General features: G+C 47.9%; 1 protein-coding gene across 4 annotated transcripts in view; it reads left to right on the top strand.

Moving 5' to 3' along the window:
• Positions 1-17754, top strand: part of Plekha7 (pleckstrin homology domain containing A7) — a 187839-nt gene that overhangs the window by 120182 nt on the left and 49903 nt on the right. For all 4 annotated transcript variants that reach the window (XM_021166776.1, XM_029479071.1, XM_029479069.1 and 1 more), the window contains 5 exons: positions 2784-2867; positions 10809-10920; positions 11607-11711; positions 15142-15214; positions 16303-16403. In XM_021166776.1, coding sequence (XP_021022435.1) covers positions 2784-2867; positions 10809-10920; positions 11607-11711; positions 15142-15214; positions 16303-16403 — 475 coding nt within the window. The remainder of the gene's footprint in view (positions 1-2783; positions 2868-10808; positions 10921-11606; positions 11712-15141; positions 15215-16302; positions 16404-17754) is intronic.

The following is a 17754-nucleotide window of genomic DNA, read 5'->3' as shown; positions in this document are numbered from 1 at the left end:
GGCATCTGGGTTCTTTCCAGCTTCTGGCTATTATAAATAAGGCTGCTATGAACATAGTGGAGCATGTGTCCTTCTTACCGGTTGGGACATCTTCTGAATATATGCCCAGGAGAGGTATTGCTGGATCCTCCGGTAGTACTATGTCCAATTTTTCTGAGGAATCTATTTATTTATATGTAAGTACACTGTAGCTATCCTCAGATACCTCAGAAGAGTGCATCAGATTTCGTTACAGATGGTTGTGAGCCACCATGTGGTTGCTGGGATTTGAACTCGGGACCTTCGGAAGAGCAGTTGGCACTTTAACCAATGAGCCATCTTGCCAGCCCCCCAGGCCCTGTCTTACCACTCTTCCCTGAAGTTGTCTTGTACACAGCCCTCACCTCCACCCAGCTTTCTCACTTAGAAAATGAGGAGCTGATGTGTTGACAGCTGAGACGTGTGAGCAAATGTTTTGTGGACTCTAAAGTGCTTCGGAGCTTCAGATGTGAGGGGTGCTGCTGCTTGCTTGTTCCCCCGTGAGCAAGACATTTCTCCCCCCCTTTAGGTTGAAAATGGGACTGACCCAGAGTTTGTGTTCTCCAGGCTCCTGGTTAAAGACAAAAAAAGCTGTGTGCACATAAGGCCCAGCTCTTGGACGTGATGCAAGGCTGTCTGAAGCAGGTGTTGCAGGGGCTACATCCTAAACTGGAAAGCTGCTTTTTCGGGAAGCCCAGACTGCTGCCTGCCTGATGAGGTCATAGGATTCTGTGGGTTGGGTAGGAACAGGAATTGAGAAGCCAGCTGTGCCTGGATGAGTGAAGGCTTGGTAGGGGTGGGGCTGGGGCTGGGGCTGGGGCTGGGGCTGGGGCTGGGGCTGGGGCTGGGGCTGGATCTGGATCAAGGAACAAGCAGCCTGGCCTGCTGGCCTGTTAGTTAGCACCATGGCTGCTCCAGCTACCACTGCTAAGGTTACTCCAGGCACCAGAACAGAGCAAGGGAAATCTCAGGCTTTTAGACATTGTCTTTCTAACCTTTGTGCTGTGCTGATTTACATACACTGATCTCCAGAGAGGCCAGTGCTCAATTAGGGGGTGAAGCTACCATCTTAACCTCACTAAACGAGATGATCTATTGGCTGTGATGGCAAAAAAGGGCTCTCCATTGCCCATGTTAAGAGCTTTTAAAAGGGACCATGCCCTTTGATTTTGTAATTTTACTTCGACGACTTTAACTCAAGGAAATAATTGGAATTGGGGCAAGGGGGCATCTATGCTCAAAGGTGTTGATTATAATGGGAGGGAACCCCCCTAAAATATTCAGCATCAGAAGAGCATGAGCCTAAAGAGAAGCACCATGGGGCCAGGGAGTAGGGATGCTTTTGTTCCCCTGTGCCCCTGCCCCCTCAGCAATGCCTCACACACAGGCAAGTTGTATGAAAAAGATTATGTCCATATGTCAGGCTCTGTTACTCAGTAAATTAAATGAAGGCACTGGATGGAAGTGTTTCTCTTACATCAGTTAGATGTGATATTGAAGCCCCAGTGGAAACCTTCACTTTGTATGTTGACTTGAGGATTTAAAAAAAAAAAGAAAAAAAGAAGGAAAGAAAGTTAACATCAAATATTAAAACTGAAAAAGGAACATATTTTTATATGTAGAAAAATCACTGCCAACTTGGGCTCAGCAAGTAAGGGCACGTGCCACTCATCCTGATGACCTGAGTTCAATCTCTAGGACATGGTAGGACAGAAACGACTCCTGAAAGTTGTTCTCTGACTTCACATGTGTGCTCTAGTACATGTGCCCCCCAACCCCCAAATCCCAAACTACCTTGGAAGGAGATTTCCCAGATATATAATGATGCTACTGGTGATTTTTGGTATTTTTTTTAAATATAAAAACTTGAAAGCAGCTCTGATTTAGTTCTTGGGAAATCCCTTTTCAGTCCATCACATTCTCTTTTGAGAAAGGAGATTCAATTATTTGTGAAATAAGCCAGCAGCCTCCAGAGCCAGCTCCATATCTTCTGAAGTGCCAGGCAGTTTTTGTCAGAACACAAGGCACCTTCACACTGGCCGAGAGTCTGTTGGCCTAGCATAGAAGCAGCCACTCCTGACTTCAAAAGGGTGATAGAAGCGCCTGTGTGTTGGAACCATGCGGGTCGCGCTGTAGAGACATGCCCATACGTTTATTATCCCTTCAGTGAACTGAAGACATTTGGTAGCACTGAGAGGAATTTTAAGAAGATAGGACTTGCAGGGTGGGTGGTTAATTCTTGGCATTCTCTCCCTGGCGTCCAGTTCAGGGAAGCTGTTGAGAGCGTCGCCTGTTTTCCTTCATTCTTGTATCAGCTTGTACTATCGTAAGGGCTTTTCCCCTCCCCTCCCCTTCATGTCTCAGTGTATTGGAACTTAGTGAAATATGTCTTTAAGATATTGTATTTTCCTGAAATACGGTATTTTCCTGGGTGTGGTGACACACAACTATAATCCCACTACGTACAAGGCAGAAATAGAAGGACTGTCCGAAGGTTGAGGCCAGCCTAGTCTACACTGAAGTTCCAGGGCAGGCAAGGACATGTAGCCAGACCCTGTTTCAGAAAAGAAAACCAGTTGGACACTTAGGTGTCAGAGGCAGGGGGATCAGTATGAGTTTGAGGTCAACCTGGGCTACAGTGTGGTGAGTTCCAGCCAGCTATGTTCCTCCTTTTCTGAGGAATATTTGATGGCCAGGGTCCTGGGCATGCTGACTTTGGTGTCCTTGTTGTCCCCTCATTGACTTGACTTCTTCTCTCTCTCTAGCCACAACCAGCAGACGACAACATTCAGGCATCCTGTGACTGGACAGTTTTCTTCAGAAAACAGTGAATACGTGCTGCGGGAGGAGTAAGTATTTTTTATTATTATTATTATTAATGTTCTCCTTAGTCAGTGAAAGCTTGGAGATGTGAGCCCAACACCTCGCTTGCTAGGCTGTTTGTGCTGTTTTGGTTCGTTGTTTGTTTTGTGTCGGGTAGAGGGGGCTCGGAGAGGCTGGGTTGATTCCAAGTGAGAAGAGTTTTATTTCTCAGTCTTCACACGTCTGGGGAGAGGATGTGGGCGGGGAGAGAGGCTGCAGGACGTTCTGTGATGGTATGATCAGAGCCTCCTAAAACTCCCTTTCTCCTGAAACATCACCATGTACACGAGCGTGCACTGACTACACTCCTCATCTGGTGGGAAGATTGTAGAGCTGAGACTGGGGCAGAGGATCCCTGCGGGAATTCCTGGGTTCTTGCCCTGAACAAGGATTTGGACAGAGATAGTGGATAATAACAGAATTGTTTACGAAGGGAGAAAAGCTTTTCCACGGGTAGAAACAGACCAGAGCTGAAAAAAGATCCAAGGCGCAATGGCAGAGATTCTAAAACAGAGGATTGGGACTGTATAGTCCAGTATGGTGGGCTTTGGGTCTTTGTACAGCCCACAGTTTTCTTTGCTCTTTTACAAGTCAACCTTCCATTCTTTCACATGCTAATTTTGACTTAATTTCCATCCTACTCTCTTGCTACCATTGTACACATACATATAACCTCTAGGGGCATCAAGTAGGAACCCAAAGCTGGGGTCTCGAGGAGAGGAAACCGAACCCTGCTTGTCTCAGTGATCTTCAGAGAGAAAACCCTCGTCACAGGCTGTGCTCAGTGTGTTGAGTGGACCATGGTTGCGACTGCATAGAGGTGCTAACTGGTTGATCTGTGGTAACCTTAGGCTTGCTTCAAAGACACCAAGCCCGGGTTCCTGTCTCTTCTGTAGGACCCTTCTCCAGCACTGTTACAGGGCCTCCCTGCTCATGCCTGGGTCGTCTGTGCTGCTCTTCTGAAGCTTCTTCCTGACGCTTCCTGGTTTTCTTCAGTTATCAGCAGGTGTCTGGCCTTTTGTGGCTGTCCTAGTTTTATTTCTGTAGCTGTGGTAAAGCATGGTGACAAAAAAGCAACTGGTGAGGGAAAGGGTTTGTTTCAGCCTACAGTTCCAGGTTACAGTCTGTTATCACGGGCGAGTCACAGCCTGATTTCTCCAGTCTTAACATAGTTCAGGACCTTCTCTGCCTAGAGGATGGTGCTGCCCACAGTGGGCTGGGTTTTCCTGAATCAGTTGACTTAGTTAAGAGAGCCCCCAGTAGATATGCCCACAGGCTAACCCAATGGAAACAACTCCTCATGTAGACTCTCCTTGCGAGTCTAGGCTGTGTCAAGTGGACAGAACTAATTATCACAGTAGCTAACTGGGCTACCTGCATACAAGGGGCTTGGAAGGTTCAGGAATGTGATTTCCATATCTGATCCTCAAACACAGGCACATGCTGTCTTCTCCTCGGTGCTAGGGTGTCTCTACAGCTTTGGGGAAGAGGACAGAAACATTCCTGAGCAATGACGGCAGCTGGCTGGCAGCAGGCTGTGTACACCAATCCCCAGATTCTGTAAAGCGGTTCATGTGGAGGTGGAGCCTGAGTTGAGTGAGCGTGCACTTGCTTTGGAAGTCCAGAAGCCCACTGTTGTGCTGAGCCATCAGCTGCAAGGCACATAGGCTCCCTTGGAGGCTCCTCACCAAGGGGACCCTCACTGAGCCTTCCCTTCCCTGCATGCAGTGATTTCATCTGCTCTCCCATTTTGTCATTGGTGTATTTGAAGAAAGAAAACACTGGTTGGAATTGCTGATAATTTTGTGAGTGTGGTGTCTGAAGACAGCTCTAAAAGAGATCTGAGCTTCCTGGAGGTAGGCGGTCTCTTATTGAACGTTGGCCCCTTTGCAGAAGAGGCTTTATAGTACAGGTTTCAGGGCTAACTCTTCTGAGACTGGTGCAGATTGTTGGCTTAGGTGGGAATCTCCTGCTGCTAGGTGATACTGTCCCCTGCTGCTCCTCCTGTAGCTACATGTTGGTAAAAGCTGGCAGCCAGAGGTAAGAGCAAGGAGAGGGCACTCCAGCTCCAGAGGGAAGCCACCCCGTGCTCATCCTTTTGGGCTGTGAGAGTCTTGTATGTTACCAACAGTGGCTGGTAGAACCAGCACCTTCTCTCCAGACACTGATAGTCTTGGGCTAGCTTTGCCTGTTGCATTTGGTTGCCATGGCAGCAGAAAAGATGAGGAGAAATGCAAACACCTGGCAAGCAGATGCAGAAACTTGACTGGCTTTCCTCTCTGGGTTTTCAGACAACATCTGTGACAGTCACAGGTAAGGGGAGACATGGGGATGGGGGCCCTTAGTTCACTCAGGGCCTAGTGGCAGTTTTTGGTGTGGATGTTTTGAAGGGCTTAACATTAGGAATGCAGTCATTGCCACATGACACCCACATCTTTGGCTCTTTTCTGCTGGCCAAATATGTAGCTGTGGTGGCTTTGCTATGTGGAAGGGGAACTGTTGCTCAAAAACAGAAGTCTGGTTTCTTCCTGTGACTTCTCTTGTCCATTGCTTTTGCCTCCCCCGAGTCTGGGAATTGCTCTGATTTAACAAATTTGCTCTATTTAACAAATGTTGTAGTTTGGTGAGAGCGGTGGCCACTCGGTAGATCAGGCAGGAGGAACAGACAGGCCGGAAGGAGGCGGATTTGAATGGGAGCGTCTCAGAGGTCCATGTCTTGCTCTCACCCTGCACAGATAGTCATGGAGTCTGGAGAGGGTAAGAGACTAGCCCAGGGCAGTCCGGCTTGAGGATTCTAAGGCCAAATTCAGGACAATGCTCTGACAAAGGTTGGGGACGCAGCTCTCTGGGCTGTCTTCATGCCGGGTGAGGGGGTGCTGCTGGGCTCTTTTCCAGCTTGTCTTTAAGGAATTGAGGGGGACGGGGAAAGCTCATAGTGAGCTGTGACGGAATGAGGCTGCATTGAAATCCCATGTCAGACAGCCTCCCCCGGGGTGTCGGCAGCCTGTCTGTGCCTCTTCTTCTGGGAAGAGGGTTATGTAGGTGTCCCTGCCTCTTTGGCTCTTTGGGACAAGAACTAATTCATTCATTCTCTCTCTCTCTCTCTCTCTCTCTCTCTTACTGTAGATTGTGCTCCTTAAATGTGTGCTTGTGTCTCAGCTCTCCATTCACATCTGCCACCCAGCCGAGTTCTCTTGTCTTTGGAATCCTTGAGAACACAGCCTGAAGTTGGGGGCCCGTTTATCTAGAAATTCATGAGATAATAGTAAATGAGGTTTTTTATTTTTCAATTCAAACTGAGGGTCTTATCCATACTAGGCAAGGACGCTATCACCCACCCAGCTGTATCCCCAGCCCAATAAGGTTTGGTTTTGTTTTTTGTTTGTTTGTTTGTTTTTTTAATATTTAGAAATTTCTGTTTCCCATTCTCTTCTGACTTCCTGCCGTTGCCTTGACCACTTAAGGGAAAAGCCTGCCATAGTTTTTATACTTTGACTAAAAAAAGTCACAGGTAAGGCGTTGCTAAGAAACCACTGTGGTCTGAGCTTTCTGGTAATAAAAATAAACTGTAAATGGGATTTAGGTTCTGGGGTCTCCGGTGGAGACACAGGAGTGGTGCTGGTCTCACAGTACTTCCTGGTTCTCAGAAAGACATTTTCATGTACAAGTTGCCTTGCGAAGAAAGAGGTGGTTTTCAACCTGTTTTACAAAATAGAAACTGAGGCACAGAGAGCTGACTTGTGGAAGAGTCATAATGTCAGAGCTCAACTGAAATGCAGTCATCTCTGCTCTCGCTCTTTCTGCTCTTTCAGGCCCCCTTGGCTTGGAGTTGGCCTTGTGGCTGATCTAGCCAAGGTCAATATCTTACAGACCTGGGGACTTCTCACTTGGAACCTGGGATCTCTTTGTGGCAGACCCACCCAGTTCATTGTTTCTCACCTGTTTTTAATCTTTGCAGCACTGGGAACTTCACCTAGATCTTCCTAGGCAAGCACTCTATTACTGAGCCATAGCCAAGCTCGCCTTTACACTGGGAGAGGAATCTCACAAAGTTGCTCAGGCTTGCTATGCATTTACCTTAAAGCTTTGAACTTCAATTCCCCTGCCTCAGACCCCTGAGTAAGCCCAGGTTTCCCAGCATTGCAGCTATGTTAGGCAAGGCATTAATCTGTCTGGGGCACAAAGCAAGGATGATAACCCTGACAAGCTAACCATGTAGCTGAGAGGATACAGGGAAAGCAGCCGGCACTTAGCTGTTCAGGAGGCCCTGCAGCAGCAGCCCACCGCTTGCTGTAACTGTATGCATCTGTCCCTCACAGCTTGTGACTCGCAGAAGGGAGAGGTCCTGCTGAGATGACATGCCAGTGCTCAGAGCAAACAGCTTCCAGAACTTAGAGGTTTTTTGCTCTGCCTGTGGGACTATGCACACTTTGTCTTGAGGCGCAGAGAAAGCCACTGTATGGCTAAGGCCAGGGTAGAGTCCAGCCATTTTCCAGTGGGCTTCTTCCCGGCTGATTTTTGTCTAGTCTTCATTTCTTTTGTTTGGTACTGACAGGAGGCAGCTGAGCTCAAAGTCTTGCTCACTGTTTTGAACTTTAGCCCACACCCCTGCAGCAAAAGAATCTGCATTCATGTAGCCTAAGTGAAGGAAAGGGAGGTCTTTGTTTCAGCCATCCCACTGCACTGGGAATTCAGACAGCACAGAAACCCAGCAAGCAGGCTTACAGTGAATGGATTTTATGTAAGGACGCTAATAGTCTGAGCATGCAGGTTCTGTGGTCTCCTCTGTGGGATGCAGTATGCCTGAGGGCAGGCTGACGGGAGAGCTGTATGTCTTCTGGGGACATTGCTTGGGTGCAACTTATTAGTGGAGTGCATTCAGGCTAAGGATTTGCGGAAAGATCAGAGTCTGCCCCGCCAGCCTCTTCAGTGAGGAAGATGTCTGTCCAGTGAGCCGAGCTGAAGCAAATGGACCCAAATTCCTTTTGTTGAATGAAGCTCTCTCTGTTCAGTCATTTCTGGGTTTCCTGGCATATCTATTCAGGAGGTTTCATGGATGGTCCTGTTGCTCAAATCCATGGGGTTAAACCTCTCCGGAAGCTTCCATGAGTGCCAGTGTTGCATCCAACGGAGAAAATTGCTTTGATGCTTTCTCCTATGTATTTTTGATGTGAAATGAGTTACTGGGTGTAATTCTAGTAAATAGCTTGCGGTCATTTCCAAAGTCATCATTCAATGTCACCCACGGTGAGAGAATCTAGCCAATATCCTTTGAAGGCTGGCCCCATTTCTTGGACAGGTGGGCCGTGTGTGTGTGTGTGTGTGTGTGTGTGTGTGTGTGTATCTTGTTCTTTCAGAGCTGGGTTGGGGGCTGTTGTTTGAACGGGGATTTGTTTCTGCAGTGTTAGTAGAGACAGCACAGTCACCTCTCTAGGGCAGATTTGGGTTTTCCTTTCTTACCCTGCCTCCCACGTCCTCCCTTCGATGTCAGTACTGTGGCTATAACCAGTCTTTTTCAAGACAAAATCTCTATAGTTGGCTCCTTCAGCAGGAACTCTGTCCTCTTGCTTTATCCAAACCTGTGGTTGAGTTGTCTTTCTCCTCATGCTGTTGGCTGAGAGAACGCCCAGCCAGCTAGCACCTAGAGCAAGGTATAACGTTCAGAAAAATGGCAAAGTGCGCACTCCTTCCGGTTTCCCGATAGAAATCCAGACAGTCTTTTTCATTGTCCTGTAGAGGAGGCATGGGGGAGCTTGCCATAAGAAGGGTTGTGTTTATTTAAGATGATTTAGATAATCTGAAAGTGATGAGGGAAATGTTTATGTTAAAAATGTGCCCCAAATCAAAGCAGGCGTATCGAAAAGGACAGGCATAAACAAATGTTACAATGTTTTTGCTTTGGGTAGCAGGACTACGGGACATTCCCACTCATGCATCTTTTCCATATATCTTGTTAAATATCCTATAATGTACATGTCAAAGGAGAGCCGATTGAACTTGATAAAAATTTCAGCTAAACCTCTGTGAGATTGGCTATGTCTTGAATTTATTTATATGTTTATATGTGTTTGTGTGTGTGTGTATGTGTGTGAGTGTATATGTGTGTGAGTGTATATGTGTGTAGGTGTTTGTATGGTTCTCAATGTGTGTCTGACTCTGTGTGTGTGTGTGTGTCTGTCTGTCTGTCTGTCTGAGTATCTGTGTAGGTCAGAGGACAGACAATTAGTGGGAATCAGTTCTCGCTTCTACCATGTAGGTCCCAGGGATTGACCTCAGGTCTTCAGACTTGGAGGAAAGCACCTTTATCCTGTCTCCCTCACTGGTTGTGTCTTAGGTTTAGTCTCCTTCCTTGTCCCTCCTTCTGGAAAGCTGGGCAGGCCAGGGACCTGGGAGGATGGTTGGTTGTACTGCTTAGAGGCAGAGGGAGGACAAGGCAGCTTCACAGAGCCTCTTCCCACCCCCATGCCGTGATCTTGCTGCCACAGCCTCTGCCAAGGGAGAGGCTGAGCCTGGTGACATTCCCTATCCAAGCAGGGAGCAGTAACAACATTTTGGCTGGGTTGGAAGCCAGGGGCAGGGATTCAGGATGAGCCTGGCTGAGAGTCAGCCAGCTTTCTGCCTTGTATGAAACACATCTGCTGCAGTTGAGCATCTCACAGGGCTGGACTATTGGGAAGCTGATGCCTGCTCTGGTGGGAAGTAGAGTGGCCACACGACTTCTACAGAGAAGTCCCCGCCTGGGGCAGTGTTGGTGCTGTGATTCAGGGCGCTACAAAGTTCCCTGTCCTTTGAGCCGTGGCAGTTCCTGAAGGGAGCATGGACTCTCTAGGTGAAGACTAGAATTTTTCTGTCACATCATATTCAAGTAAGTGATACAGGACATTCTGACCAGTTTCGTCTGGCCTGGATCTTCCAGCTTTGTCTTTCCATGGTCCAGGCTAAGTCTTCTGAAGTGATTTCTCTGCAGTATAGTCTGCCTGCTAATCACCTGCCTGGATCCTGATGCTCACTGGAGCAGCAGACAAAATGCAGTCAAGGAACGACGTGGTTTCTGCTCTCTGCTCAGGGACAGCGTACAGATTGTGGAACTAGCGGGGTCTTGCCGTAATGAATCACGCTGTTCAAAGATAGGTACTGAGCTTGAGTGAAGGCATTGACACTCCCGTGTAGGAAAGACTGGTGCAGATATGGGCTCCGCGGAAGGCAGGTGAGAAGTTGTTCTTCCGTATCTCTAGAGTAGTGCTCCAAGCCATGGGCCTCCATGTGGCTCAGCTGCTGGTGGGGAAGCTTACGGTGGCTCCACATACACTCCATGGCTTCCTGCTATCCAGGCATGGCACAGGGGGTTAATAGCTCCAATGGCTCTATTTTGGGGAAAAATGGGAGTGTTCCCAGAATAGGACTCTTTGTTGAATAGTCTATTTTGGGAGGCAAGCCCCACTGGCGTTTATGTAAGCATCCTCTGTGTGTGTCTGGGGGTGTGGATGTGTGCACAAGTGATTTCTTGTTACTAATTATAAGCAGCTTCTTTTGGGAGTCAGGGAAGTGGAGGTGTATGTATATAGGGGTATGATGTCTCTCTCTGTCTGTGAAGAGTATTGTGTGCCTTGAGCAGTTACCAGGCGCATCCTACTAGGAGAATGAGCGTGGTACCTTAGGACCACAGACAGATAGTGCGGTGTGCACCCTTTTCTGGAATATCTGGCTGTGGTGATATGTCATCTTTTGGGTGTCCTGAAGCACAGGGACAAGTGGATATTATGGCCTTCAGTCTACAATCTGGGATCAGACGGCCTCCAAAAACTGGGACCTGAGTTGTTCTAAGGCCAAGCAACTAGCTCCAACCTAGAACAGATCGTAGACTTAGCCTCCCACTCTGCAGCTTGGCACGCACTCACTGGACCCCCATCCCCTATACCTCCCTGCAGGCCACACCCACATATGTCGAAGCCAGAGAGAAACCAAAGACCGTCCAGCATGGTCAGTGAGACATCCACGGCTGGGACCACGTCCACCCTGGAGGCCAAGCCTGGACCCAAGGTGAGCTCCTGGTCATGGGTTCTTCTTTTCCTTTCTGTATTTTTCCAAACCCCTTTATAATCAGAAGTCCATTTGATTATCATTAGTTCTGTGGTATGGACCCATAAGAAATCCCTCCCCAGTTACAGATCAAGAAATGAAGGCCAAGAGAAGTGGTGGGCTCTTTCCAAGGAAACAGGTGGTTGCTGATAGAGCAGAACTAGTTCTTGAATCCATTTGTCACTGTTCTGGTGTGTGCTCAGAAAGCAGCACCCCTGTTCACATGTGCACGGTGTTAGATCCTGGTGGCTTTCAGAGACAGACGGGCCTGAGGAAAGGAAATGCCCACAAGTTTCTATGCTCAAAGTATAGGAGCACTGACCTAGACAGGTAAACCAGGTTGGGAGCCAAGTATTAGAAACTGACAAAGCCAAGGACTGAAATTTGGGTTCATTCCAGGACACCATAGCAGCAGCTCTTAACTTAATGGAACATCCTTTAACGTCTCTGTGTGAACCAGTTGGGAAGTTCGCTGTGTCTGGAGCTTGCTGTCTGACTGGGAGGGATGCGATGGCCAACAACATGTACTGACAGGAGGGTGCTGCCGCTTAGAGTATGGCAGAGACCACCAACGGCCCTCCTAAGATAGAAGCATGTGTGTGCCCCTTCAAGTCCCTGCTGCTAGAACTAAGGTCTGCTTTTCCTAGATCGTCAAGTCCAGCAGTAAAGTGCACAGCTTCGGGAAGAGGGACCAGGCCATTCGTCGGAACCTTAATGTTCCGGTGGTGGTGAGGGGCTGGCTACACAAGCAGGTGAGGATGCTGATGTGGGCGTGAGGTGGAAGAGTGAGTGGGTCTTGCTTGCTTCTCCCTCAGCCTAGGGAGGCCGTGAACAGTTAGAGACGTTTCCTGTTCCAGAATTCCTTTGCGGCAGGCGGGTTCTGCCCTCTGTGCTCAATAACCTGTTCGTTTCTTTCATGAGTGAGCTGATGGCTCAAGGGTTGCAGTGTCTCTCCTCAGACCCATTTCACCACTTCTGTCCCTGTTGCTCTGGGTGGCCAGGGGCTGGTCAGTGGGGGCGTGGGGTGATGATGGAGATGAAGGAGAGGCACCTGCAGATTGGCACCCAGCCTGCAGTGTAAGTGGATGAGTCAGCCAGAATCCAGCTTCATGTTAGCCCTCTGCCCCACCTGTCTTCCTGGTGTCCCACCTGTCTGTCTTTGTTGTCCTTTGGCTACAAATGCTACCTTTTCCTTGCCTGGGATGCATGGCTGGCTCCCAAGCATGTGGAAGTCCAGATTTGCCAAATTCATTATCCCCACCCCCTGACCCTCCAGCCACTTTCCCCAGGTCTTAGTAATAAGGAACCATCACTCCTCTCTCGGGCGCACAGGAAGAGACCCAGGATGCCATAGCAGCAGCTCTTAACGTTAATAGAATGTGCTTCAGCACCAGCACCTGCCCCTTCTTTCCCCACATCCATTTAGCCGGGAGCCCCGGCATCCGTCGCCTCCTTACCGCTCCCCACCCTCATTCCGTGCTTTGTCTTTGGTCTTCAGCCAGCTCTGAGCTCCCAAGTCTAGAACTAGTCTCTTGGCCCCTCCTTTTTCTCCTGTTATTTCCTCACTCGTTTGCTTCCCATGTTTTGAGGGCTCACACAGCAGGTGTGAGGAGGTAAATAAGAAGGTGCCTGTCCTGAGGAACTCCTCATCGGCAGAGGGAAACATCACACTGTCACCCGTCCCTAATCTGTCACCCACCAGCATCTACAAAAACCAATCAAACGCCCAGAGCAATGGCACCTATTTGACAGAAGCAGTTGTGAGAAAGTCTTGCATTGTGTGATATGTAGGAGGGGTTCCTGAGCATTGTACACTGTGTGGGAGGGGATCCAAAGACCCTTCCCATAGAAGGGGAGCCCCAGAGGCTCCTTCATCTGCCTCTGGTCTTATGTCTCCTCTCACACTCCCATCTTGTCTCTTTTCTTATATTTCTGTCTTCATCTGAGTCATTATCCTACCTGACATGCCCTGTTAAGTAAAGGGCACCGGTTGGCAATATGGCAGGAGAAAGACCTGTCAGGTAAATCATTCTCCCACCTCCTGACCCTTCTGCTGCTCCCAGCCATATGGGTCAGAGCCTTGCAGACCTACAGCAGAGGGTAGACTGTGCTCACACAGCCGACGAAGCCTTCCCGGGAAGCAGCATTTGAACTATGTACGGAGGATGGATCAAGGCCTCCCAGTAAGAAAGAGGCAAATGCTATCGAGACTGCAGAAATCATCTGGCCAGTCTGCAGGCCTTGACCATCTGATGACAGCATTAACTTAATTTGGTTTGGGTACTTTAGTGTGTGTTGGTGGAAGGGATATGTGGGGGGTGGCAAACAAGCCTCATGTTGTAGTCAGGGTTAGAAACTTTTCTTTTGTTTTAACTGTCAAAACTTCTGAATAGGGAAAGACTATATTTTATGTGTATGAGTATTTTGCTTGCATGTATGGATGTGTTCACTGCTCATGCCTGGCGAACATGGAAGCCAGAAGAGGGTATTTCATCCCCTGAAACTGAAGTTAACAAACAGTTGTGAGCTGCCATGTGGTTCTGAGAACTGAACTCATGTCCCCTGCAAGAGCAGCAAATGCTCTTAACCACTAAAGCCATCTCTCCAGCCCCAAGGAAAGATGGTTTAACAGCTAAACCCAACTCTGAGATTCTCCTGGGCCTTGGAGAAAACTGGTGTATAAAATTACTATTTTCCTTGTGACCAAGTCTTTTTGTTTGGTTTGGTTTTGATGAACTTTTGTTTTGAGGAAATTTGATTGCAAAGAGAATTCAGATCTTTACTTTGAATGGAAAGAAACAGAAAATGGTAGAGAACAGAGATGGTTAGCTGAGATCTTTGTCTCAATTACCCAACATAAGACTATTCAATACTATGTGAATTCACTTTCTAATCAACATGAATGAAGATATTTTATAGCCTACATTCTAAAACAAAAACAAAACACATTTTAGTAAGAACTTATTATTCATAGGTAACTTCTATTTTTGAATTTTCCTTTCTAGAAGAAAAAGAGTTATAATAACTTGTTTCTAGGAGACCAGAAAACCTTACTTCCTGTGATAAACCATCAGTGCGTCTAAGATTAATGTCTATAAAGAGTAGCTATTCAATAACACATTCATAGAAAGAGGGAGGGACTATAAACCATCAGTTAATTTAAGTTTAACGTCCTGTTCCAAGAGGAGCTATTCAATAAGTTCTCATTGGTTTATTGAGCGACGGAGGGCCAGAGATGTAGTTCAGTTGGTAGAGAGCACAGACTGGGACCACATAAACCAGGCAAGGTGTGGCACACCTGTAATCCCAGCACTCTGGAGGTAGAAGCTAAAGATTAGAAAGATGGGCAAGGCCATCCTGGGCTACATAGTGAGTTTAAAGCCAGCCTGGACTTCATCGTCACTATCCACATGAGACCACCTCATTAAAGATAGATAGATAGATAGATAGATAGATAGATAGATAGATAAGAGGAAAATAAAAGGGGCATGGTAGCACATGCCTTTAACCCCAGCACTAGGGAGTAGAGGCAGGCAGATATCCACGTTTGGGGCCATCGTGATCTACAGAGAGAGTTCTAGGACAGCCAGGGTTACATAGAGAAACCCTGTCTCAAAAACAACAACAAAATAAAAAATAAATAAGAGAGAAGCTCTGAGAAATTGGTTCATTGAGTAAGAGCATGCACTGCTCTGGCAGAGTTCTTAGCACCCATATCAGTGACTCTCAATGGCCTGTAACTCTAGCTCCAGGGGATCTAACGCTCTCTGACCCCTGTGGATAGACACACACACACACACACACACACACACACACACACACACACACACACACACATCTTTAGAGTTATTTTGAATGTATGGGGATCTTTCCTGCGTGTATCATTGTGTACCATGCGCATGCCTGTGGAGGCTAGAGTAGAGTGTCAGATTCCCTAGGACTCCAACTACAGGAGGTTGTGAGTTTCCATGTGGGTTCTAGAAATTGAGCTTCAGTCCTCTGGAAGAACAATTAGTGCTCTTAACTGCTGAGCCATCTCTCTAGCCCCCAAAATAAATATTAAAGATAAAAATGTAAAGACAGAGTGGCTGTGGGCAGGTCTTAGCTCTGGGATTGGCTTCAGGTGAGTGGAGGAGGGCTGGAGTGTGCGGGCTGCCCTGACTGATTCTCTGTGCTTTGCAGGACAGCTCCGGGATGAGGCTGTGGAAAAGACGCTGGTTTGTGCTGGCTGATTACTGCTTGTTTTATTATAAAGGTGAGCTGCAGCCTCTGATCACCAAGGGCTCCTTGTACTAGAAGAGAGGATGTTTACAGAACACGGATGGGCGCTTTCTCAAATCTAGTCGTTACAACAGCAGCCTGAGTTTCTTAGCCCCTTACCCTGCAAGAGTGGTCACTGACATGTATGGCTGGTGGCTTCAGTTTTACCAGTCCAGTCCATAGAAGTTCAAATTGTTGAATTCAAGTAAGTAAGATTTAGTTACAGTTACATCTCAAGACCCACAGTCACATGGGCTTTTGCCCCACTTGGATGTAGGTTACTTTGGAGGCCCCCAGAGAGCTGGGGAGCAGGGGACTCTCCCTGCCTTCTGGTGCCTCTCCTGTGCCACTGGACAGGACACTTGAGTGTAATTGCCCATTTGAGCATACATACAGTCTGGGATTGGATAAGGTGGAATCTCCTACAGAAGGGGAAGACAAGCGTAGGCTTTGCTGAGTGCAATGAAGACACTGAAGTCTGTAGGTTCTTCAAGGGAAACGATAAACGGTTGTCATCTGGGAATCCCGAGAAGGCCTAGGATTTGCATTTGGCTTCTAAGGATGGGTAGTCCTTGGCCAGTGTGGGAGGAGACAAACATTACAAGGAGAAAAGTTACACTTGAGGAAGGTACTAGATGCAGAAGCGGGGAAGGACTGACCCTGTGTGGGCAGGGATTATCTAGGAGATGAGGCTCACAAGGTGGGTAGGGACCAGACGCAAAGGCTGTCACAGAAGGGTGGGGACACTGGGTTTAGGGTTGTGTCTGGTGGAGAAGAACCGTGTGAATGAGTGTATGAGTTCAAGGGCCAACTCTGTCACTCTGCAGTGAGGGGGATAGTGAGGGAAGATGTTCCACAGCACATGACATACTGCCTGTTCACTGGCATGATGAGCTAAGAGTGCCCACATGCCTGTGTCTGCCCTTGGGAAAATTGCCCTTTCAGCCTCTCTTCTGTGGTACCGACCCTTAGCGCCGAGGTGCTGGTAAGCATTTGGTGCGAGGGAAGGTGCCAGTGCAGTCTCGGTAGACAGCCTGGATAGGATTCCTAGAACGTTGTTGTGATGTGCTTTTCTATCCAAAGATAGCCGAGAGGAAGCTGTTCTCGGGAGCATCCCTCTGCCCAGCTATGTCATCTCCCCAGTGGCCCCAGAGGATCGAATAAGCCGCAAGTATTCCTTTAAGGTATTGTTCTCCCGTCTCAAACAATGTTCTCAGAAACACCTTTATGATGCAGCTGCTTTTGTGGACAGGAAAAGGAAGTTAGGAAGCAAGAAGGACTCAGACACAGACTAACAATGTGTAAATGACTTAAACAGAACAAACTCATTGCTGGGTTTGATGGGCCCACACCTTTAATCCTTGTATCCAGGAGCCAGAGGCAGGCAGATCTCTGTAAGTCAAGCCAGCTTGGTCTGATCTAAATAGTAAGCTCTAGCCTAGCTAGTACTACATACATAGTGAGACACTAGCTTCATTTAAAAAAATTTTTTTTTAAAAGCTCATCACCCCAGCCACTCTTCTATTCTGTAGCTCAGGAGCTGCTCTGAAACAATTATGTTTGTTCAGTGGCTTCTAAAATTATCTTTAGTGGCCGAGTCTTTTTCAAGAAGTCTCCCCTTTGTGGGTATAGTGATTTTTCTGTTGCTGTGGCAAACACCGTGACCAAAAGCAATGTATGGAATAAAGGGATTATTTTGCGTTATGTTCCAGAGGGATGGATTCATCATGGCAGGGAGGTGCGGCAGGCAGGGCAGTGGGAACTGGAAGTAGCTTGAGCTTTTAGTCTCAGAGCCCACCTCCAGTAGCATACTTCCTCCAACAAGGGGGCACCATCTTAGCCTCATCAGACAGGACCGCTTTGGAGCTAAGTGTTCCAATGGGGATGTTTTTCATTCAATCTGTCACACTGGGGTTGGGTATCATTGCAGAAAAATGACTAGGGACCAGGAGAGACAGCCTTTGGAGTGGCATCGTGGGAGTTTATCGTGGCTGTGTGCAGTTCATCTTCACACTGCGTTGCAGGGTGTGAGAGGATGCTGAGAAAGCATCTTTTTGTGGTCTCTCTCCTTCTTTCTGTACTTCATCCAGTGGTCTTTCCAAGGTCTGATCTTGTTTGGCCCAGTTTGGCTCCCTTTTTAACTGAATATAAACCCGTAATGTGGCCTGCAAGGCCCTGAGGACCCTGCCCTGGCAGCCTCATAGCCTCACCATGTGCCACCCTCCCCTTTGCTCTCTCGTGCCAGCCATGCTGGCTGCATCCGTGAGCCTGTACACCAAGGGCTTGTGCTTCTCGGAGGCTGAGCGCCTTGTCTTCCTATCCAGGAGTTGTCTGAATGTCCATCTCAGATGAGTCTGGGCCACACTCTTTCACAACCTCCCAGACTCTGTGTGTGTGTGTGTGTGTGTGTGTGTGTGTAGTGGCTGCAATAAGTATGTATGTACAATTTAGAACCATAGGTGTCTTCCTTTCTCCATGTGTCCCTTATTACCTTGACATAGAGTCTCTCACTGAACCAGAAGCTCACCATTTTGG

The sequence above is a fragment of the Mus caroli genome, chromosome 7 (genome assembly GCF_900094665.2).
Source record: "Mus caroli chromosome 7, CAROLI_EIJ_v1.1, whole genome shotgun sequence".
NCBI lineage: Eukaryota > Metazoa > Chordata > Mammalia > Rodentia > Muridae > Mus > Mus caroli.
Note: the sequence above shows the minus strand (reverse complement) of the source record. Positions and strands in the feature narration are given on the sequence as shown.